Consider the following 26356-nt stretch of genomic DNA (forward strand, 5'->3'; position numbering starts at 1 on the left):
CAACCTGATAGGGTGTATAGCTAACAATGAGAATCGATGAGCATGTTAGACATCATTTCTAACAATCCTTTTCCCCGTACTTTGTTAGGTTTTTTTTTTAAGAATGATAATGGAATGGTAATACTGTCTGCGCTATCGGTATACGCTGGTGGGGCACCAGTGAGGGATGATAGGTGATGATGAAAGCAGGTCAGTTAACCCATCGTGACGAATTCCACTAGAATTAACTACGATGATTTCCAGGTGAAACCACGTGGAGGTCGACCTGATATGAGGGTGTATTGCTGGCAATGGGTCAGTTAGACCCCATTACTAAAAATCCTTCTCCCTCCCCCACTTTGTTAGGTTAGGTATAATTAACAAGACATAATTGATTCTTTCTTTAATAAAAGCTTAAAAGCGTATCGTGCAAATCAACTTGGCGAGTCAGTGTAGTGAGGGCAAAACTTGAGGGGAGAATTTCTGTCTGCGATATTCATAGACAATACTGTCCTCATAACCTTGTAATAATATTAAAAAAAGCCAAGTTAATATTATACATGCCTCGAAATCTCGTAATCTTGCGAATTAAATAAAAAAAAATCTCCTTAAAATAAAAAATAAAATGTTTTATAAAGATTTATCTACAAATAAACTAAAAGATATTTTTCCTATACTAAAACGCTAGATCCAAGGACAACCAAAAATTCTCTAGGTGTAAACAAACTGGAAATACTATTATAGGTTCTGTTTACGAGCAAGTTAATGGAAATACCTGTTTGTAGGACAATTGCTTTTTATTGACTTGAGTTAGAAGCTTGTTTTTTACCGAACTGTGTAGGTATAACCTACATCATTTATTATATTTGATAATATAGAACATGTAGAATTTATAATAAAATGTATATTTACTACTAAAATTTAATTATTATTTATACTTGGAACATTAATGTAATCTATGTACAAAATTTAGATCATAATTGTCTAAAGATTTTATACAAGACAATATGAATTGATGTCAATAAATAAATGAGAATAAAATTTATATTTGTGATTGTACGAATATCAAACTGTGCTGTAGATTTTAAACACAAGGAGATATTTTAATATACAAGATTTTGGATTGAATATTAGTTTAGGCACGTAGAAATACCATTAGATAAAACCCTGACAAACATATATACGATGCGCAAATTGATGGATGTAGATTATGATCAAATAAACCACGTTCTATATAAGAAAGGAGTCAAAAGTCTCCGGGACCGACGTACATACGTAAGACGAGTTATGAAAGTATGTAGTATGTTTTTTGCAAACAAGAAATATAGGAATAAAGGCATTTGATATTCGGTTCTCTCTGCCTACTCCGGAAGAAACTTGATGTAAAGATAAATCAATAAGAAAGGATAGTTCCAAAGTCAGTATGTGCTCTCCGTAGCATAGCAACGTACGCGGTATAATCCAGCATGTCAGTTGGTCGCAGCCGGAAGCATCGTCAGCACAACGACTCGGCGAAGAGCATTTAACTAGTTTTATGTCTCAAAACTCATAAAACTCTGTACTTTTGTCTACTACGTAGTTTGAAAGGTCTTCTCAATCAATCTGCTTGTAGGTAATAACTTTAAAGTAATACCAGGCTATAAATACTTACTAATAGAAATTCGAGCATCTATTTTCTTGATATATCAATTTCACTGACTATTGATAGAAGTATATTTTGAATAAAAATTAGCATAGTAAGTCTTTCTGAGATTACTGACACATTAATATATATGATATGGACGCCATAAAGCATATTATGCCGTTTATAATAGTTATCACGCATTGTTAGTCATAAGGATTTACGTTTATTCAATTGAATCAATCAAACATTTAATTAATTTCTTTTAACTATTATGATCAATACCGCATTATTGTTTAACAACAGAATGTTAAGTGATTCCTATAAAATTCTATACCCAGCATGCAAATATTCTTTTATAGCGAGACCTATACCTAGTATCTAAACCTAGTAGCGTGAATGCATTCTTATAACGAATTAAAATATATAAAAATTGAACTTGTTAAATTTTATGACGGTAGGCACATGCCACATTACGTCCACGTAACTGAAAAACGTAATAAACTGCCCAACTTTTGTTTGTTGCACTGTAAATGTCGGTCACATCGGCACGAGGTATAAATCATGCGTCAAATACATTCATTGGAAGGGAGAGGGTGCAAATATATGGTGTACTGAAGGGGTCCCGGTGATTAATTCAATTGAAACTGGGTGCTATAAAATTAGCCGTGACGATTTCGTCCTATTTATACACAACCATTTTTCATGGTAACAAAATATCCCTAAAAACAATAATTTCAACATGATTTCTTTAAACTAAGTCTCTTACGAGATAGGCATTAATAGCTCTTTGATTAACGCTTATACACGTATATGGTATATTAACTAGTAAATTTTGCATAACAACAGACATTTTTTTGGTTAACAAAAAACAACGGCTGCTTCGATCTGATCTTCATCATTATAAAATTAATATAGGACACAGGAATAAATCCTATTAATAGCAGAAATAAATAAAAAAAAAACTATTCAAAAATTATGAATCGTGTAACGTTATGATCGCACTTAGCTAGTTTATTTTTTTTTATTTTCATCATCACCAATATCATTACAACCCATTAGGTTTCATTATTAGACAGGGGTTTCACCCCATAGTTAATATTATATATTAACTCTTATCGGTATTATAACTTGCTATAGGATTTCATATATATTTTTCTCTCGCACTGGTGCATTGTCTTTAATTTGTTCCCCTAGACATTCTATTCTGAGCTATTCCATTCTTTATCATTATAGATTTTTTTAACTTGGTTTATATTTTTTAAACTAATGTTATCAAGATGAAACATTACATTTTTTTATTTGTAATGGAGACACTCAAAAAAATATACAATGGATTTTAATAATTCGTTCTATATGGCTATACCATTAGAGACTAACATAGGCTGTATTTTATTTTAAAAAATTGTGCAAAGCCGGGACAAATCTCTAGTGTTTTATAAAGTTCGTGTATATTGTATAGTACAAGTATCCATTTATTAATCGATAACGTACCTTTCTTCAATTTAATAATTATGTTTTTTATAGCACAAGTACAAATATATGTACAAATTACAATTATATTTTCAGTGACTCATTCATGTAAAGTACAGTAATAACAGGTTATAACTAGCAACTGAGTTTAGCGTTTGATTTTATCCGTTACAAACTATAATGAAATCTTTTCTATTTATAATATTAGTTAAATTTACAAAATGTTATGCACAATTTTATTTCAAGATGGAGTAGTAACATGTATTTAGCGACTATTGCCATTACATGTAACACTCAAAGTTGTTGTCCCAAAATACTTTGTGATTCAAATATTTCTGACCTATATAATACATCCAACTACTATATTGTTTATATCCCTACTAATATTAGAAAGAGGAGAGATTTGATATTTTTGTATGGTTGTTTGTTTGATAAATTTAAAAATTACTCAACTGATTTTAAAAATTCTTTCACCTATAGAAACTACATTACCATCGAGTAACATAATCTATATTATATTAAAAATAAATTGAGATCACTACAAAAACAAAAATATAACCCTCAAAGATTAGTTTATTAAACTTAATATTATACTAATTTATCTTTCTATCTACTCGTGCGAAGCTGGATTGCTAGTTTTTAATATATAAATTCGAATAGGCCACTGAGTAAAATTTATTTAATAAGTAATTTAGATCTACTACACATCGCATTTAATAATAATATAACTTTTATACCGTAATGGTCTCCATTATTAAATTTCAAAGGAGATTATGATCTCGTAATCTTGAATTATAACATTCTTTCTCTATTTTCAGCGAGCTCGTTTCAGAAACGATTGTAATTTATCGGCTATAGTATTCTATAGCTATAGGTATAAAAGTTTTCAAACAAATACACATTTCATTATTTTATTACCGAGGGAACGATGTCTGGTACTTCACATATACCATTGTAATGTGTAATCAAAATGTTCCATTTTTAATTCAGCATTACGCCTACGTTGAATTATGATTGAATGAAAAAATAATGTACACTACTGCAGGATTAAAATAACTAGTTTACACATATCATAACATCATTTATTTCATATAAAGCATCTCGCCTAAACATGTAATTTACGATCAACTACTGTTTAATCAGTAACAGGATAAGGTTTGTTATTTATGTACATATCTAGGAAATTTTATAATATACGAAAGTATGTTTGATTATTACTTTTTAGCTCCTAAACAAACCAACCGATCGTTAAGACATTTAATATGCACACAGCATGATACAGTTGAGAAGGACATAGGATACTTTATCCCGGTCACGTGGACTTCGTCACAGGTACAGCCAGTTACATAGATATGTAATCGTACAAAGCAAAAAACAAATACAAAATTTATTTAAATTACATATAGTGTACTTTCTATTGGTACTGCATAACCTTAATTATTACATGTTAATATTTTATTTTGTAATTGTTTTATCCTCCCATAATATATGCCTAATTTACCAATTCAACTTTGTATAAAGGATATAATTAACTAATTTCTGACATATGTGCCAGAGAGCACATTTTCGCAAATGTTACGAGAGTACATACCTTTGTATAATTAAACTGAGGGCAAACCTAGTTTAAGTTTAATCCTATAGCCTCTTGACACCGCTCGCTACCCGGCGGGGAGCTTATTTTGTTCGCGTACAGTATCGAACGAAAGCACTCAACCCACGCGGCACACAACACTCAAAACAGAACTGTCACATGTGCGTAGGACGTATCATTTTGCATTGAATACCACTTGTACGTCATTTTCTTTTAGTAGGGATTTGGAAAAAATACTGTTAGAAGGCATATAGAGTTCAGTCAGCCGGCAATCATTCATAGGGATTGCATGTTTTGTAGTCAGCTTTCGTCATACCATACACGACACTTGTTTCTGTAGTTTCTATTTATTTACTCTTACCAATGACGTGGTATACATTTATTTAGCGTCGCGTGGGCGGTTCGTGGATTGAAGTTCAGATTTACTGGCATTGAGTAGTATAACTCGCGTCTTTGTATCAAGTGGAAAATAATACATATTTACATTGTAAGCAAACAACAATTTGTTTTAGATATTGTTCATAGAAACAAATTGTTTTCATAGTCTTGTTTGTGTCTATTATTAGTTCATTTACTGAACTATTTAATATTACAGTTATTGTTAAACACGCACGCTAAAAACACGGACAATTTTATTGGTCCTATTTTTAATTATTTAATAACATTATATCGCAAAATAATTTGAGTATTTGTTCTAGGCCCCCTAACATAAAAAATAAAAATATATTTTTATTTATTTCCATTACAATATATTTCAAATTTCAAATTAATAACAATAGTTATCTAAATGTAACGTTGTGACAGATGGGCGAACGGACAGACCAAGACATACCATAAGGATTTCTTCAAATCTTTGTGATACGGAATCCTAAAAGTAACAAAAAAATGTAATTTAAAATTAAGCATGTGTGACACTCAGTATAATTCTTTAAGTCGACCTTTGCTCTAAACATATCTGATTGTCCAGTCCCCTGGTATTTTAATGAATGCTCTTGGCAACCCCACGATGGCTTACAACATTTAAGCCCTTATTACGCATTCTCGACATTTGCTTAATGTATGAAAATTTGAAAGAACGAACCATGTTGATGGTACTCGAAACAAAATAATTGCCACGGTCGCTCAGTCCCGGATTCGGCCACGGCATTCATTATTCACTTTTATTTCGCCCTCCCCTTGGCTTATAATTTGACTCGAAACATAAAATCAAGTTTATTTGATTATGCGTAGCAAAAAGAAAAACCCCGAATATCTTGTATCCTTCACTTTTAATAGAGAGAGGAATCTTTACATTTTGATTTACTTAAGAAAGTTATTTTTATTTTCTTTCGCTATATGATCTTAAAAGTTTCGTCATCGATTATTGTTCTACACTTTTTTTTTAAATTACGAAGCCATAAATAATTACTTTGTACGTCTAAAGATTGAAAAAAAAACATAACATGTTAATTGCTCATGTTTTTTTAAATAAATTATATGGCAATTAATCCGATGAAAAGTAGCTGCCATGGCCATCTCTTATTAGGTCCATTTTTGTATTAAATATCATTCAAATTTGTTCAGCCGTTAAAGTCCGATTGAGTAAGAAACTTCTTTACAAGCTTTTACGTTTATAATATTAGTAGAATTAATATAATATTAGTAACTTTTGTGTATCCTATAAGGAATTGAAATCAGGTAAAGGTAGGCATTAAATAACTTAATTCGAAAATTTATACAGTATTAATATATTTGGAATGAAAATTCTCTTGGTAATGAGTTATAGTGGATGTAAACTAGGTAGCAAAAATAGAAAAATATTAACATTTTTGCGAATATTATTTAGTTAATGTTTAAACAGTAAATTAAATTTGAAGTTTTGATACTCGTGATTAATGCATTTCTATATCCCTAATACAAAGCATAATTCTTATTTTAAATGACACGAGTAAAACCGCGAGTCATAATTAGTATTCTCATATTACATTGCAAAAAACATGAACATCTGTCTGCATCCAAACAAAGCAATCTTACAATATTCTAGGGTTGCTATAGCCTTAGTTTTTGCATTTTACAAGAAGGGGAGAAAGCGACAAAACCCGGCAGGCTTTCATCCACTCTCTGGGCGCTACCGCATAAAGAAAAGTCACTATATACAAAAACTATATGCAAAACTACGTACCCTCTCGTATATGGAGTCATTTCGATGTATTCCGAATGGCTTTCGATGACAAGTGCACAGAGCCGTCTACTTTTTAGATGGCTAAATGCGCCTATTGTTTCACGAGCGAAGCGTTTCTGGAGCTCGCCCCCTACCGAGCACGTTTTACGAGGGTAAAATTATTCTTGTACCCAACAACACGTCTGCATATTTTCAAGATTACTTTTATTATATTTATTACAAGAGAACGTACGTTGTGGAACGTACGTAATCGACGCTGAGTGTAATGATGGTATGAGTGCGTCGGATTTGAATAACTGACATTAATAAGAGATTATTGTGTTGTACGCAATTAGTCTGCTTATTTCGCTATCTACTTTCTCTATATGTATATTTATTTGTATATTTTACATGATAATAAGAGAAAACGAAAAAAAAAAACAAGTTTGAAAATAGAAAATAGAAAGCATTATCAGGCATTTTACTGACTTTTTAATGCACCTTTCTATACTTCTCATTATTACGAATTTGATCATCATCATAATACAAATAATTATTTGTACCTGTTCATATTTTACTGATTATATTCGGATCTTACGCAGCAAAATCAAGTCTACTGCTATTTTTAAAGTTAATATTGTATCCTTACTGAAGATTTATTCAGAAGAGAGATGTCTTAAGAATGTACGATACCTGAGCACCTTCTATTTACATCACAAAAAAGTGAATCAGAAACAAATTCAAATCGCAATATGCATATATTCTAAAAATTGTACTTTATTTTCCATCACCATATAAATCCAAAATAAAAAAAATAATTATAATCAACATTAACATAATATTGATTAACCATGTTACAATACATATGAAGATTGATAAATAAGTATCAATTATGCTGAATATTGCTTTCATTAGAAATTTATAATAACGCTTTTACATTTTTTTCAAACTACACGTAAATTTTTTGTTTTATAAGTCATTAACAATTTTACCCTTAAATTTTATATACGGTATTATATAAATTTAATTCTAAACAGAGGGAAATGATATAGTTTCACTGTTATATTTAACTATTTTAAACGATGTAAAAAGTAAAGCAATGAACGTAAAATATAGACGGTAATAATTTCATGATCAATAAGCTATATACTAAATTAATTATTCGATAATATTCGTAATTTTGTCAGTTTTTAAGACTCTGTACAATAATTGGGCCTAAATTGAAACATCTATACCATTGAATTGGTCATGACCTCAATTAATTGTCAATAATTTGAATTGAAATAATCTTATAATTTTGGCCTCAAATTATTATATCACTAAACTGGTACGCTATTTATTTTGTGAACAAAGACAAAAAGTTATCTTATTATTTATTAGGCGAAATAATCAAGAACATATTTTCATTACTGTGACACTTTCTCTATAAAATCTTAATAGCTGCAACTGTGCATATTATTACGTTGCATTATATATCTATCAAGTGCTATAAATAGTCGATTCATGGAAATAATAAGACTATAGGCTATTTAGAGGTAGGTACGTACATATTGAAAGTGGCCCTTTGTTCACGCGTCGAGAGCCTCCGTACGGGTAATAGAGTGAAAGAAGCAATATCCAGCCCACTTCTTACCTACTTCATCCGTTTCTTTCTGCCATTGTACGGATCCTCTTTAAATTTTTCATGGGCTTATCAACGCATCGATCAGCCGTTATTTATTCAGCTCACGTTGTAATTCTGAGAAGTTTGTTCATTTACATGCATTCGCTTTTTTTATATTTACTTGTTTGCGCTCGTTTTATCGGATATTGAATGAAAACATACGGTAACTTCCATGAATTTTTATTGATCCATATTTGTGAAATGAAACAACTATATGCACTGTTTTCTATACTTCAAATCCAATTATTTCGTAATATTTATGACAATACCAGGAAACTATAAACACACTAAAAATGAATAATTCTAATTATGCATACCCAAAATATGTTTTTGTTACTTAATTCTCTTTTGTTGTCTAGTTGCTTTCTACTATTAATGAATACTACACTTTATAAATAAAGACAGAAGTGGTAATGAAGCCAAGTACAAATATCATTTCGTTAATGTTCTTATTGATTACTACATAGTTGATGCATCGCATGACGTTGCATATTCATTTTGGCAACCAGCAACCAAACTAACGAGACGGCCACCCTAAGCTGCAGAATCACCATTTGCCATCCGTGCTCTCCTTGTATTGTTACAAATGGCGCAGATCTGTTCCAAGACGCCCCGTGCGAGACCTAATGAGCTGTGAAGTAGATAAGGTGCTACACGCCGAGACGGGATCATCTCGTATCTATGCGGAATGCTCATTGCTCACTGCGCTGTAGTGAATGCGAGAAATATATCTACATGTATATTTCTAACAAATTAGGTACAATACGAAGAATATAGTTTTACGTCGAGAAAACTATTATTCAACTAGCTATATCCCAGGGGGTTTCCAGCGTGAATCAGTATATTATGAAGTAGTCTACGTGTTGGTTAATAATATGATATGTATTTAATGAAATATACTCTTAATTAGCGCGTAGAATACATTTTCATTCAAATCTATTTTTCTATTTAAGTATGATTGAGTAACACATATTCAGACATACAAACTTTCATATTTATAATATTAGTAGATATAACCTGTAGTTGTGACTTTTCGGAAATGAGAGATATTAATTGCCTGGCATACAAAGCAGTGTATGTCTTCTTTCATACCAAATAATTTTATTATAATTGTTTATTGAGCCATTAAGACTCGATGAACTAACAAATAAACTTTTTTATAATAATAGTAAATATTTGCAATAATTAATTAGTTTAAAATATTAAGAATAAACAATACTGTAAGAAAGATTTTTTTTTTCAATCATAAAGTCGTAACTCAATTATAAATATGTTAAGCTCTTTTAAAAAAAAATAACTTATCAGTTACCACTGAAACAACAAAATGGTGAAATCTATCTCACTGGTGTAGTAATAATAAAAAATAATAGGCGCTTCAAAATAAGCATTTATTGAGGAAGACAAAGAGCAGACGAGCGGCACAGAGGGCACGGGCAAACAAAAATGGAACGCGACGTCAGCACCGGTTAGGCCGGTCGACCTTTGTGCCGTTGATCCTCCGAAATTCTGTGTGTGTAAAAATTGATTAATATTGTCCCAACCGTTAGTGCGGCAATAAATGGCATGTTCACTCTTTCACGCTGCAGAAAACTCGCGAAAGAAAATGTTTTCAACTGGATTTCACTGCAGTTTATTTTTTTAGGAACTAAAAGGTGCACACTGTTGAGTGGATTTAAAGCAATAAAAAATATACGAAACAAAAGAATTGCGAGATTGCCCCGTTGAATGCATTTATTTATACACATCGGTAGTACGAATAGTCCGCGTCTGTAATACCTAGAGTTATTGTAACAAAAAATTTTGCAATCTCTCCTGTAGTGTGATACGTTTTTTGCGAACATATTTTAAGAGTTCCGTAGAACTTCAGGTTTATTTCAGTGATGTCTGTCTAACTGTTACGTGCTCTTAAAGATAGAATCTTGTAATTTAAATTAACTCAGCAACAAAATTCTGAATAAAGAAGAACACTCTAATGCAGTTTGTGTTAAATAATCTTATAAAATTAAATAAAACTAATAATTTCACCTAAAATAATTTTTGACAAAAGTGTCAAAAATGTATCATGATATAATAAATTTGTTTAGTAGAATTCAGAATATTTTTTTAGATGCATTTTATTCTTGTGTTTTCAGAAAAAAATTACGGTATATTCCAACTATATATTCTATTCAATATATTTTTATTGCGAAATGTAAAAATAAAAAGCACAAAAAAGGCGGTAGGTTAGCCCTCTGCCATGTCAGATAATCGGATTAAATACAGCCTGCCAAATATGCACAAGTCAATTCTGTATTGTAATGAACTCGACTACATATTTTTATACCTAAAAGCTGCAATTATATAATAAAATTATACGAAGTACGAAAAAATAAAAATAAGAAAAAAATAATCAAATCCAAGCATTAATTTAAGACGATTTTTATTTATTATAATATCATTTACACCTGTACAGAATTCTCAAGAAGCGATTTCTGCTCGCACTTGACTAATTTTATTTAAGTAAACAACTGTCAGAGTTTATATATAGTGCCAGCGATGTCGTATATTGTACCAGCGTAGCCTCGTATCATAATTTTCATGACGTGGCGTGCCAACATGACATCCATACATTATATAGTCTACTTTTGCCGTGGATAGAAACGTAAAAATTTCAGCGCAACGTACAGCTCGGCAGTGGCACATTATGAATTGAGTTAGAGCAACTGGTAAGCCGCACGTAAAGGGACACGGACGCGGCCGTTCCAGTGTCGCGTCGCGTCGTAATTGATGTGTGTAGCTTTTTGTCGTGTTGCCGTTCAGTGTTTGCCGTCGCCCCGCGGTCAAGTTAGGCTAAATTAAATTGTTGTATTTTTCACAACGAAATTACTACGACGAGTAACCGAGCCCGTTAACGAGAGGGCGGTTAATGTTATTTGCCAACTACAGTGTTGTCTGCGGTTGTTCGTATGCGAAATTTGAAATCACCAATTTGTTTATTACTTCACAGTCATCATTGGTTCACGTTACCTAACGAGAGTATCTAGATGCATGCAAAGATAATGAATATAAATACTATATACTTAGTAAATATATGATTTCTTATCAATAAATACTAGATGGAGTAGTAAAGTCAAATGTAATATTAATATTACTAAGTATAATATAATATTTATAATACTAATATGAAATTATTTAAAATATATTCATTTATTATTCATTTGCGTATACGTATATACTCATATTTCGTTTATAAAAATTTACAGCATTCTATCGGACATCAGTATCTATTGTATATTATGCTATATTAATTTATGTTATATAAGTAAATGTGTACATACTAAGTTTTATTTTTTATTTTTGAAGATAATATATTGATGTTGATTGAAATAAGATTTTGTTTCATTACAAAACTCGTTTATCCAATACAAGTTAATACAACAAAATATTACAATAAAAATCACGGCTCCTTTTCTTTAAACCTGAAAGATATGCATACATATATACATCTGTACACCTGTCTCCCATTAGGGTAGGCAGAAACAATGGAATGTCAAATGCTTCGATTCAAACCTCTTTCGCTTTTTCCACATTCATCAATCTTTTTATACTCGCTCACCGGTTACGGGAACTTTTAATTTGGCCTTTCTTTAACACGTCGCCTATTTGGTAACATACGTCCGTGTAGAGCGGCCTCTACCGACATCTCTATTTATTCTTGCTCAATAAATCTCTTTTGTAATTCTTCTTTCATCCGTCCTCTCTAAATGACCAAACCAATGCAACATTCCCTTTTCGATTATTTTCACTACATTGTCTTTTAGTCCTCACTTCTCTCTAATTACACTTTAAAGACCATTTTCTATATTTCTTATTATTATTAGTAAATCTCCAAATATACATACAATTTATTCATATTATTTACATTTCTCGTTTTTTTTTACTTTCATCAAATTAATCGTCTTTTGTCAAACCAACTGAAAAACATCATGTTATACAAAATGTCCATGTTATACGTACATCTGTACATATAAAATATACATCTTCATACCTTAAAACCAGAATCGTCAAGCACAGTGCGATTTCACAGGATCTTCCTCTCACGAACACAGGTTGTAGAATGATCTTCCTGCCGAGGCTATTTCTAGAGACTACAGCATGGGATTCTTCAAAAAAATGTGTTAAGGTTCTGTAATGCGCGAGTGAGACATCGCTGGTATTACTGGCGTCCACAAGCTACGGTAACCTTGTTTACAATCAGACAGGCCGTACGCTTGTTTGCCGCTAGTAATATAAAAAAAAAAATACAAAATAACAAGCAAATTTTATATCTCTTCCAATATCAGTGTGCTTTCCAACGCCACATATAACAATTTCATTATCTTTACTTTCAAAATTCTTTCTCAGTTCCTTAACCAATGTAGTAAGCCCTTTATATATATTAGACTGAGTTTTTTTAAAAGATACTCTCTCTTACTCTTAGATTAAGAATGCGGTCAACAAAACTTACACCTTAATTTGCAAATCCTTTGTATTGTGTATATTGTGCTCCTTCATTCTTTTAGTTTTGATATTTTGATTTCGATTCAAAATACCAAATTACACAATAATGTAACGACATTCATTGAAAAAATAATACTTTTCTCGAAATATTCATCATGTAATCTGCAATGATTATTTAGTTTGTTCATCTGACATTTAGCATTGGACTTCGTTACGGACTGATGAACTTCAACCTTGTTGTAGATATTCCATTTATTCTCAAAGCATCTTCTTTTTTCATGTCTGTGGTCAAAGAGTGGAATTTTACTTTGTGCATCTGTTTTTTTGCGATTGCATATGCGGCTATATTCATTGACTCTCGAACTCCATCTTCGACTTCATTACTTTTTTTATAGAACTTATATTTTCGTTTTCATTCATCAACTCATTAAGTATACAAATTAAATATAATTAATATAAGTGCCTTTTTTTCTTTTTGGCCATCAATTGAGTATATAAAAAACATGATGGTTAGCAACGATCAATAATTATGAGCAAAAACTAGATTTCCTTTCTTGTATTTTTTCCCTAAAATGCTCGATTACTTTCGAGATGTTTCGCATAGTTTTAGTACGCTGATCACGCGCTGTGGACATTCACGAGGTATATAGTCAAGCCGCATTCGCGGCATATCCACTCATGAAAAAGGGTTCCAGATGACCTCGAAACTAATCGAACATTCTTGTCAAAAATATACGTAACTCAATCCGGTTGTTAGAATTAAAACATAATATAATACATATTGTAAGAAACTTTATTGTTATTCGTATATAATCTAATCGTATATAATCGTATAGAAAACTAAATAAAGTAAAATCCTAAAGTGGGTTATTTTTCTCTATTGACACGGTGAACCCATGTTTTTTTGGAGAAAATATCCAGTTTTACTGATACGATACTCCCTTAAAAGGATTTTCATAAATTACAGTCTATACACCTGTATAGGCATACTAACTACTGAAGTCTACTTTAGAGACAAACTACATTTAAGGTGAAAGATAAATCATTAAATGTCGGAACAAATTAATTTAACTTACTCGTGGCACAATTAATTCGGGCAATCACAGGTAGCGTGTACCAATTTAGAGCGGACCAAAAATTGGATATGCGGTGAATAATAATTTTCCCAGGGGATTGGACTGCGTTGTCCACATTTAAGGTAATTGCCAACAGTTTCGGCTGACGTGGCCACAGGTAAACCTGACACTCGTTCCCAATGGGACACCCTTTGCAATCCCATTTATAAATGCCGATTAATCAAATTTTTATTTATCATTTGCCCAGTATTTAAAATTGCTATTGCCGAATTAAATATATTCCTTTTCGTGGGTCACGTTGTATACGGATTACATTGAGTGAGTTCAAGAAAGTACAATATCATTTCGACGTGTACTACCCACGCATACCAATAAAATACATGTGATCCTTTCACGCTTATGTCTACAATATATTTATTTTGGAAAACAAGTAATCAAAAATAAATACTAAATATATCTATGACATCTAAATTTCTATACAACTAGGGCTTACACTAGACTATGCACTAATTATGATAAAACGAAATTCTTTAAAATTAAATTTGCAATTTACCTTGAAGCAAAATTTTCTATTACTGTTTATAAGTCAATTTTTAACCTTGCCGTTTTTGTAAGTGCTCATATTTTAACTAAATACTTATTATAATCTAAAAATCTGTGAATTATTTAAATTTACTATTTGTAAATAAAAGTTATAACGAAATATTGTACTAGTGTACTTACATAACCAATACCAATACCAAAGGCAAATTTTCCATTACCAAATAAAATCAAATTATTGATATTTTAAACAATAATATACACGTGCAAAATATATAAAATGTTTGTTGCTCGATAACATGGGCGAATTATTTATATATTAATAGTTTAACACCTGATACTTTTTATCTGTACATGGCGATGCTACTCTAGACCATAAGCTTGAAGGAACCTGTAAATCTACTCACAACTTAAAACTTTGTGATGAAATTAAACCCGAGCTAACTTTACTTTCTAGTAGTGTACATTCCAATTAATGGACAAGGCTATATATGAGTCGAGAAGTATAAAGGTCGAATGAATAATCGCTCCACTTATAGTGCACTTTAGTAATACATAAACATAAAAGTAGTTTTGGGTATATACTTCCACTAAAGAAGCACGCAAGCAATTCGCCTTGTCACTATGAAAAGGAGAGCACTGTATGTCTTATCAAGTTTAGATATGATGAAAATATTAAACACATTAAATGAAATTCCACGTTGCTACTAATACAATACACACAAACCTACGCATATTTAATGTATGTAAAATTTCAGAAGATAATATCGAAGTAATCTCCTTAAACCCAACAACTTCCAGAACTTAAGTGATACCGGTGGCGAGGTAGATTGAAGCGTAGGTGAGTTGTCAATTTGGACCCATTGGAAGTAAAACGTAAAAGTAAAAGTGTACAAACGCATTGATCTTTAAATATAGACATGAAGAGACATAAATAGAAGGCCTTTATCTAACAGTGGAATAATTTGGATATACGTATGTTAGAAGATGTCTAATGAATTAATAAATTACCTGATCGGTATCGAACCCTTAAGTCTTAGGAGAGATTTTGCCTCACTCTACGTATTCTACCGCTTGTACAACGAATTGTGTTCAGAAGAATTATTCAATACGATGCCTACGGCCACTTTCTATCATCGTACGGCTCGCCATCGACAGGGAGTTCACCCTTATACCTTACAGCCTAAATGGTCGCGTACAACGCGGTTTCAGAGATGTTTTCCCCCACAAACACTCAGATTATGGAATGAGTTCCCTGCCGAGGTTTTCCCAAGAGACTACAGCACGGGGTTCTTCAAAAGGGGGTAAAGAGGTTTCTTCAGGGTCGGCAATGCGCGCGTAATACCTCTGGTATTGCAGGCGTTCATAGGCTACGGTAACCGCTTACCATCAGGTGGGCCGTATGCTTGTTTGCCACCTCAATGGTATAAAAAAAAAGTATAGGTACTCCGAAACATCTGCGATATTGTCCGCTTCACCTATTCGTGACAGTGCTTAGAAACTATTGTAACTAATGTGGTCAATGTCCACATCCTGGCTGAATTCCAAACCGAATATGCTCAGTAGAAGAAAAGTTATTCTGCAAGAAGTTAGAACTTGTTTTAAGCGCTATGCCTTATTCTGTGATTACAGTAAGATAAGAGAAAAGAAGTAGATATAAATATTTATAATAATACAAAAATACGGGTTTACAATTTTTACTGTTACGCTTGCTCTGACATTGAAGGTGGCTTTATATTTACCATTTGTAATAACTACCATACCGGTACTTAAATCTATTATAAATACCGTAATGATGACCGTCATAACATTGACTAAGTTCCATTTGTATTGATCGACGTATTGTAGTGGTTATTTCATATCTATTTTTAAATTTATATTAATATTTATTATTATTTAATAGACATCAGTAACTAGTAGTGAGTATACATTGTTTCAGTGACAGCTTATATTAATGTATGAATTAATATTAATGTTAGTCACTAAATTTAAAACGCGGCAAAATTAAACGGACTAAAAATACGTCGATTTGACGAGACAACGTGATGGGGGGGGGGGGGCAGGGAATGTTGTCACACTCGAGATTTACAGGGAAAAGGCAGGAGAGAGCGGGGCGGAAAGGACCGCCACTTGGACACGTTGCGCCTCCCTACCACCCTTCGCCGTGCCACTTATTCATCATTTACGTATATTTGAGTGTGATTTCGTTTGGGATCGGCCCAGAACTCCGGCCCTCTTACTCACTTACATTAGTTACATTAGATGTTACCGAATCTTGTTTCATTCAATTTCCACAGAGCTATTATCTTTCGCCACTCATAGTAATAGGGATTCCTTTCAGAAACGTAATAATATTTATTGGGTGTTTCTAGAGCCTTGAAAGGTTTAGGTTGTAGTTACGTACTCGCTTAGAACCCATATAAATAAAAGTTATACAAAGATCTGATATAACAATTATTTCATATTGTATCAATTTTAATACGAAAGTTAAAAAAAGACAAACATTGCACCATTATATTTTTTTATTAGATATAAAAATGTTATACACATTTATCAACATTATATAAAATTTGTTTCTTAATATTCAAAAATTTAAACCGCAAACCCGTCTTATAAAATAAGAACATCTCTAGAGCCTACAATATCACATTTTTTTTGTTTGAACGTTTTATTTTCACTAAATTCTGTAATTATGACTAAATTAGCTAACTGTATTTTTTAACCACCTCATCAATCAATAAAATCAATAAAATGGGTGAATTGAAAGCCTTTTGATTTTTTTTTCACGAAATTTTCCACTTCACAATTGTATTTGCAGTAACCCAGCTCAGGTTTCAACATTGTTACTGATCTGAAACCTTTTAAAAATACGACAACTATTGTCAACTTGTCACAGCGTGCTTTTATACCTTGTTATTACTTGCATTAATATTCCAGAAGAAAGGAGTTTGAAGTAGAAATGTGCGCAATATTGACATTATAATGAAGCTTCTATAAAATATATAAGTTACAGTTTAAATTTTATTTACACAATATGCCATTAGATATAGTATAAATTACCTGCATAATATTTTTATATGAGAACAGTGTATAAATAAGTTGATCTATTTTGGACGCCAAATTACTAAAACAAATTTATTTAGTATGAATTCTTTATATACTATAACATATTATTTTTCTGCGTTTCCATTAGATATTACATGTTCTTCAAATATACTTTCCGCTAACATCTCATTGTGAGGATTGCATAATATATTACCAGCAATTATTTTAACATTTCGCTTGCTCACCGTACATCGGTTTATTTCGTTCCCAATTGTTTTTACATTACTAACTATCGGAATCTTCAGCCGTTTCATATTTATGTAGATAAATTTCTGCTCACGTTTATATTATTTGATATAATAAACTATTCTCAATTTTGTTACAGATGGTTACCAGGACAAAGAAAATCTTTGTAGGAGGGCTATCAGCACCCACAACGCTGGAAGACGTAAAGAATTACTTCGAACAATTTGGACCGGTGAGTACTAATTTCCTGAGAAACACATCAACGGTTATTCGTTTTAAAGATGATATGTTAAGAAAATATAATATATTTAGAGCATTTCGACGCCGCATTATACGCAACATGTCAGTTGAAAGCGCGAAGTTACGGCAACTTCGCTCGCGAAATTTAATTTACACTCAACTTTTTGGAAAAGTGTACTGAATTTGCGCTGTCATGTCCCATTTGTTATTAGGCAACGCTAATTTTGCCCGCAGCTAAATCATTTCGTGCACATAATATTAAATACGTTACCCTCAAATTTGGCATTTCAGCCAAACTTGCAAACTCTGTTATGATATTTGCCTACTGTACTTTGTTTCAATGGAAATTCATTAAACAGATTAACGTTAAGCTGTTAGATTAGGCATTACCTCTAATTGTTTATTTTAATGAATATATACATTCAGTAAATTAAAATAAACTTTTATAGTAATCGCCGTAATGAAATCTCTTTTAATTAAATATTCGTATGATGACAGTTTGTACATAAAGAAAACAATATCATTGTTTTCTTACTCCTCAAGGTTGATATTGAATAAGACTGCCTTGCAAGAATCTATCGTCTCAATTTGCGAAGTGGGACACACGAAATTGGACTTTTATGGGAGGCATTAAAGTTAAGACTCGCTTAGCACACTGTCCAGGCCTGTAAGCCTGCGATAAGTCGGTCTTTGTCTGGCAGCCGCGGCTCGGTGCAGGTGTCTATCTACAAAAGTTTCCTGGTAATTAGCTCCGTATCTAGTATGGATGTGAACTAAGAAACTTTTCAGAATTCAACATTGACTATAGTCATTGTGGCAGCTCTCAAAGTAATCGGCGCCCGCCAGCCGCCCGCGACGATCAAAACCTTCATTACCTATTATGAGAGTTTAGAATAAAGCCAACGAGTTTTTCGGAGTGAATGTGATTGATGCCGAGCGAAGGAAATATCCCGAGAGAGATAAAAGGAATTTAATGAAGAGTCTTTAAGAATAATGATTAAGGCAATGGTTATTCCTTTTGGTCGGCAGCCTAATGATGGGGTCTTTTGAATTACTTTTGTCTTTATATTGTAATATGTAACCGCAATTACGTTATTTAAATACAATAGATATTTGTGTTTTTGAAATGTATATAAAGTATGTTATTTTACAAAACAGCAAATTATGTAAATCGCTGATTTTGGAATATTTAATGGGAGTAAGTTCATGTTAATGGGTACAACTGTGAGGAGGAAACAATGCCATGTATTGAACAAGCTTAGTGTGTAGAGGCAAATAAATTATGGAATACCATTATTACATCCAAGAACGCACACCGAGAATTCTGATTACAAATTAATTCAATAACATTGAAGCCGTGCACTGTGCTCCCAGCTCGGCATCATTTCGTAAGGGTGTCACATTTTGAGCAAGTTTAATTAACAATCTAGTCGCTTTTGTAGGTGCCTTCATTAGTGTATTTGTGGATAAACATTGCGCAACGCGACTCAACGCAATCCGCAACGCGTGCGTGTGCGTGAGCTCGTAAAGTTTTGTAGACGGCGGGTCTTGTATCCGACGCCGATTGTGACGGTATGTCACATGTCAGTACTTTGATGTTCGTGTCATGTGTCCAATCATAAGTCAAGTAAAGATATTATAACCTATAATTTTTTAATTAAAAATTCTTAGAAATCCCTCTATAGGTGAAAGTTTTCAATGGGCCGTGTATGCACAATACAACGATGTGTGCGTACGATCCGTGACTCTGATGTCTCGATACCTCCCGGGCTTCCTACGTGCGAGCTTTCCGAATGCAAACTGTCTCGGAATATCAAATGAGCCACTTAAATACCGAACACAATGACTACACCCACCTGAAGCAAAAGCCGCGGGGACGCGTACACGCAACGCCGTAAATGAAAGCCCGGCGGGTCGGGGCCGAAGGGTGGGCGAGCAACCCCGGTAACGATTTCCTCCAGATAATGGAGAATTTTCTGATGAAAGCTGCTCGACAGTGCCCTTTCAAGGATTTAGAAACTGTTGGATTTATAGCCAGAATAGTCCGCGCAAAATTTCATCTTTATTACTATTTTCTATATCGTATGCATGTATATGTATAGCCATGCATATTGGTAAGTGAGTAATTATTGTAAAAATCGTGCTCACCAATAATCTTAAGTAATAATAATGTTTTCATCATGCAATTACAAGTTTTTAATTATTTAGTTTTTTTTTTTTTTAATTACAAAATAATAAAACGAAGGAAGTCTTGCTACGTCAAGTGAATCGCAATTAACACTAAATTCACAGGATTTCTGTTAAAAATAATTTTTCTTTGATCTTCATAATTATCTATCCGCAAGTAGAATCATATGGTTACTTAGTATAATTCTAGATAAAACATAATAGCAAAATAATGAAACTATTTTTGGACTCCCATTAAATGTTTTTAAGTTGAACCTAAATATTATCTAGTAGCAATGTCGTGCATTTTCTCCACATTTCACATTCCCTTACTTGAGTACTTAAGTGGAAAGCTTGCCATTTCGAAGGAAATAAAAATCCTTGATATTGTTAACATGTTAGTAACCGAATATGGCTATAAGAATGTACTTTCGTGCTTATAAAATGACGAGTGGGCTATTATGTAATAACAAACATGTTTCTTAACGTACGTACTCACGATTAGTGTAAGTTACGATAGCAATGTAACTATAAGGATAGGAAAGAAATTTATTACCACAATAAAAAATTGTACATGACTCAAGACTAGCTATACATAAGGTGAAATCAAAATAATTATCCTTTGAAGGAAGTGCTCTAACAGTGAAACCAAACGTTTTAGAAAGAAAGAAAACATTTATTGCCAACAACAAAAAGAGTTATATTAATCATCAGTAGAAAACAAGCTTTACATTTGTTATCCTCAACGTGGTCGCCACCCAGCACGTGGCTGCAGCGAATTAATTTCTACAGCGCTGATATTCTGTAATAGCTGTATAAAAAATATAATGTAACATAGACCATAGTTGTTGCTCATACAATTATGTATGTTTATTTACATTTTAAATAAAAAAACATGGGTCAAAAATTATAAAACATTTTGAGTTTCTCATAAAATTACGATGCATTCAATTGATAAATTCGTAATGAAAACTTATATAAATTTTAAAACGATATATGTTATATCATCAGTTTTTAAATTTATGATTTTGTAGTTTCGTAGACATAATTGTTATTAATTTTAAAATACTAGTCATGAAATCAAGCCATTACAAAAAGTTTATAGAACTTGTTACTAGGCATGGGTATGGATAGCAACCCGATATCTATATATTGGGTTCCTCTGAATGTTATAGCGGATAACAAATCATAACCCATTTCGATATCGCCCATATCGGTCGGACATTTATTTTCAAATATGTTAAAAGTCTGTTTTTCAATATTATTTTTTGGATAACAGACTTTTAACAAATTCTTTATTGGACCTGTATATAGACATTGTAACTAAAATATATAGATATTGCCATATATTACCCACCCATATTTGTTACTTTTGTGTTTCATAATACGCTACGACTAAATTTTAAAATATCGATACATATAATACGGCATATAATTTATCAATTTCGTCTTTCTTTCACATTATCAATATTAATAGCCTATTAAAAGCGTACTATTTATATTATTCTAATTACAAAGGTAATAAGAGTAAATTGAGGTAGCTAAAGTAACCGAGTATAGATCGGTAGGCTTATGCCTTGTCGAAATTAAACGTTTGTTACGAACAAATTAATTTCAAACCCGCTTTCCTCAAACAACAACAAAATTCAAATCGAGATTTGAAATCAAGAAAACAAACCCCTTATATAATATGTAAATCGCAGTCGAATTCACTTGAAACTCGGCACTGCCAGCTCCGGGATGCCGACTTAAAAATTAATTAGCCGAACGACCGGTGTAATCGCTGAAGCCTATGTCTATTAAGTGTTATCTACAAGAACCGCTGTTTATGTAATGTATACTTCAATTGGTCGTATCAAAGTAGTATTTCCATTGGTCTTTGAGGGCGCTTAAGCTTCTTTACTACCACGTACCATAAACTCCGTCTGCCAATCTCTGCCCTAGTCGACAGAAACGCACACTTGGTCCTACAATTTTGCCGCGGATTGCTTATATTTTATTTTTTTCTGTTCTCATGAAAATGTATGCCGTCTTTATCTGTCTATCTGCCTCGCTAAAGCGATCTTATATTTAATGTTAAGCGGACAACTTTATTCACAAGAATTTTGGCTGCGATGTTTAAGTAAAAACATCCTCTTTCTCCGAATATTATTTATTATAGCTGTGTTATTTTTAGATTTATAAACGACGAAAAGTCCGTATCTGAGACATATTACTTGATTTTCAAGTACAATTATGATAAACGCAAAACTTTATTGCCTCGGCTACAATTGTGAATTATTGTGGCATACGATTCGATCATTTGGCAGCAAAAATAATAATAGTTAAATAAAAAATAACAATTATGTTAATCAATAAAATAAATTGAGATTTGAATGTAAAGACAGAATAATCGTTATCATCATATCAGCCGTTAACTGTCTACTGCTGAATATGGACCTCCTCCATGAGGGAGATTTTGCCAGCAGTTGCCACGCTTGGCAGGCGGGCTGGTAACCTCAGTTAAGTTTTGGTGATGTTTTAAGAGGAATGCTGCTGCCCGTTGCTCGAGCATTAAATTCCTTTAGTCATCTCTTACGATACGCACAAGAAAAGAAGAGGTGACCCATTCTGTGCTGGGACCACACGACAAACTAGAATACCTTATGTTAACTCATTTAGGCCTTAGGACGTATGTAGATATTCCTCGTCAAGTTTTTATAACACCTTATGCTTCTAGATTCCAAGAGCATAATATACTATTGAAACCAATTTAAGGTTCTAAGAAAACGAACTAAGTTGGTTTAATAGATATTTTAACAAAAAATAATCCATGGAAAGCAATTAATTTTAACATTTCATAAGAAAAGTTTATTATTGTTACAAACTTAAGGAGATAATATTTGCACAGCCAAGCCACGTGACGTTTTATGCAGAAAATTAATACCTACATAAATGTTCTACTCATAAGAATAGAAGTGCTTTCGCTTTTTATTATTGGTATTGGGCTACTTTGAACTTTATGCAAGTGCATTTGTTCCTAAGTACTAATCATCAAGTATTAAATTTTCGTAGAGTTTATTTTGTGCGTTTTCTCAGAGATATGCTGTCATATTTATTTTCTTTCTACTTATGTAAATTGCATGTAGTAATTATGATCACATTTTACATTATTATAATTTGTATGCCTATTATGTGTTGAATTTCATAGAAATATTTACAATCTCTTTTCATACTATTATGCCGGCAAATTTTAGATAAATTAAGAAATAAGATATAACTATTATCGAAATTAGCTTTTGCTAATGCTCGATAATACAGTTATCTATAGTAGAATAGAACAAAAACAGTTCTCGAACGCTCGACTCGACGAATAATCCGGTAGATAACCGAGATAAACAAACAATTCAACCGATACGTAGTTAACTTACGCGTTCGCTGTCTAAACATCGTTTACTGTCAACAGTACTCGAACTGTGACTGAAGCGGGTCTGGAATTTGGCTCAACTAGGTATACGATATCATCGGAGGCCGTATATCAATCAGTTGTTACTGCGCTCTACGGTTGTCGTTTATCTTCGGAGCCGTTCGGATCTGGCTGTCCAGATTCGTGCATTGTTCCGACATTAGCCACGGCTGCCGAAACGGTGGATGTCTAAAATACCAGCGTACCATTCCCGTTGCAGGGTGCTGGGCGCCCGATAGCATTTCCAATTTCCTGACTTAAATTGCTCTAATTTGGTTATACGCTGACGGGTGATCGAAGGCTGCTAAAGCTTCGGCTACAAACGACACTCGTGTTGCGGCATGTATTTCATGTTAACTTTCAGTTACCAATCGTATTTTAGCTAATTATTTTATTTACATATTTGGCATTTGAAATGCAGGTAATTTTTATTATCTAAAAATATAAATTGACATTTATAAATTTTAATGAATACTTTAATTGATTCATGAATTCATGATGACGATGATTTTTTGTTATTATTGTATGGGTCCAGTTAATACTAATTTTGTATAATAAACTTAATAATTGTATCCTTTGTTTTCATTCCTTTTTACTTAAAACTTTATAAAAATTAAGCCTTAACAATTTAAATAATACTTAGGTTTAAAATTGAAATTCTTAATTTATAACGATAAAAAATAATACGGCTGAATGCATTTCTAAAGAACTAAAGGCAAAACACGTCTCTGAAATTACGGACACGAATTTCCTGAGTTGAGATTTCGCTTTTTTGCTTGCATTGAAGCAAAGCGGGCAGCAGCAAAGTGCCAATATATTAGGCTAATAGAGAACTAATTATGCTCCCGAACAGTTTTAGTGAACCACGTAATTACTCCTGAAGGAGCTCTTTCAGAATTACACACTAACATGAGACGAATATATTAACTTTTAGTTTTTTGGTTCTATATATATATTACATACTTGGATTTTACATTATGATTTAATTAGGATTGCCGTCTTTCTATTTACATTTAAATTGTGTATTTTGTATTAGGTGGACAATAATTATTTGACTGTTCTACTAAAGCAATAAATAATATTCAAATAATAGTAATAAAACAATCATCACAACTGCATAGATGTAATAATGTAGGTAAATATGGAAGTTAATTTTATATAATTTTATTAAGTTGGTAATTTTCCTGATTATTCTTAGTGTTTAGTGTTTTTTTAGAAACTTTTCTATTGAAACTGGAATTTGTACTTCTGTTGTCTCTCTCTCTCTCTCTCTCTCTCTCTCTCTCTCTCTCTCTCCTTTTGTTGTTCAGGTCTTCTATCCATCTGTTCATCTATGTTACGTTTAATCTATCCTTTGGTCGTTATATTAAAATTTACTTAAACTTGACACGTATGGACTGTTATATTTACCATTCATACTTTAGAACTATACAGAATACATATAGAAGTGTTTTTATTTTTTTATTTTAGTTGATTCTTGAATTTATCTATATTTAATTATTTTTATTAACGTTCTTGATTTTGTTAATCCTTACATAATGTTTGGATTTGTTCATAATATCATTTTATGAATATTCTTTTTTTCATAATTTAAACCAACATTATTACCACATGTATTAATCAACGTTGTGTGCCATTTTTCATTTTCCACAATAAACAAATAAAATATTAATAATAAAAAGAAAAACCTACGGTGAAAATACAATCAAAAAACGAATAATTAAATTCCAATACAATATCTTTATCCATGTACTTAATAGACGAAATAAAATGGTGTCCCATTATACGGAAATATTTATTTAATGGTATACAACAAAATTCAATTCTATTGCCGTAACTTTTCAGTCTATATTTATGTGAAAAAATGAAGCCTTGTTAAGGCATTATTTCTCGATGTAATAGTTTCCCTGTAAGAGCATAAGAGAAGCAGAGTAGGCCCGGATAAACGTACCCCCGAGCTACCGATTTGTATTAGCCGTCTAGCAGTGTTCTCGTAATTGTAGTCGCTTGAGGCTATCTTTGCGCACTCAAACACGTAAGAGGGGTAAATCCAAAAAGTAATGAGAGACTTTCAATCGATATTCGAAATTTCTTTTTCGTTACCTATTATTGGACAGAAAATAGCAACTGAACGTAATATATGAAACAAATAAAACTCTTCGACGTAAAATATTTTGTAATTTAAATCTTCCCGTAATTGTAGTCGTTTGAGGCTATCTTTGTACGTATAAGAAGGGTAAATCTAAAAAGAAATAAGAGACCTTCAATCGAGATTAAAATTATTTTCGTTATTTCCTCTTAGATAAATAAATAGATATTATCTTTTTATGAACGGAGTTTAGAGTAGCAAATCGAAAATGATAAGCTTTACTTATAGACATAATATAATAAACTGTAACACCCTTATTACTGCCTTCGTATTACGAGTACATAATTTCACTGCCATATTCCACCATTAAAAACGAATAACACCCAGCAAGTACAACTACTTCACGGCAAAAATACAAAAGAGACTAGAATACCTAAGCAGATGATATTGTAAATAAAATATGAAATAAAGAATTAAAATTACTTTTGATTTATAAATTGCACATTATTTTTTACTTCAAATATACCACGTACATATTTGAAGTTCAATAAACTTAATTGACA

General features: G+C 32.1%; 1 protein-coding gene across 6 annotated transcripts in view; it reads left to right on the forward strand.

Moving 5' to 3' along the window:
* LOC113517205 (RNA-binding protein Musashi homolog Rbp6) overlaps positions 1 to 26356 on the forward strand; it is a 659940-nt gene that overhangs the window by 402581 nt on the left and 231003 nt on the right. For all 6 annotated transcript variants that reach the window (XM_052894657.1, XM_052894659.1, XM_052894660.1 and 3 more), the window contains one exon: positions 17993 to 18085. In XM_052894657.1, coding sequence (XP_052750617.1) covers positions 17993 to 18085 — 93 coding nt within the window. The remainder of the gene's footprint in view (positions 1 to 17992; positions 18086 to 26356) is intronic.

This window comes from Galleria mellonella, unplaced genomic scaffold, assembly GCF_026898425.1.
Source record: "Galleria mellonella isolate WM207_F2 unplaced genomic scaffold, CSIRO_AGI_GalMel_v1 utg223, whole genome shotgun sequence".
NCBI classification, from domain to species: domain Eukaryota; kingdom Metazoa; phylum Arthropoda; class Insecta; order Lepidoptera; family Pyralidae; genus Galleria; species Galleria mellonella.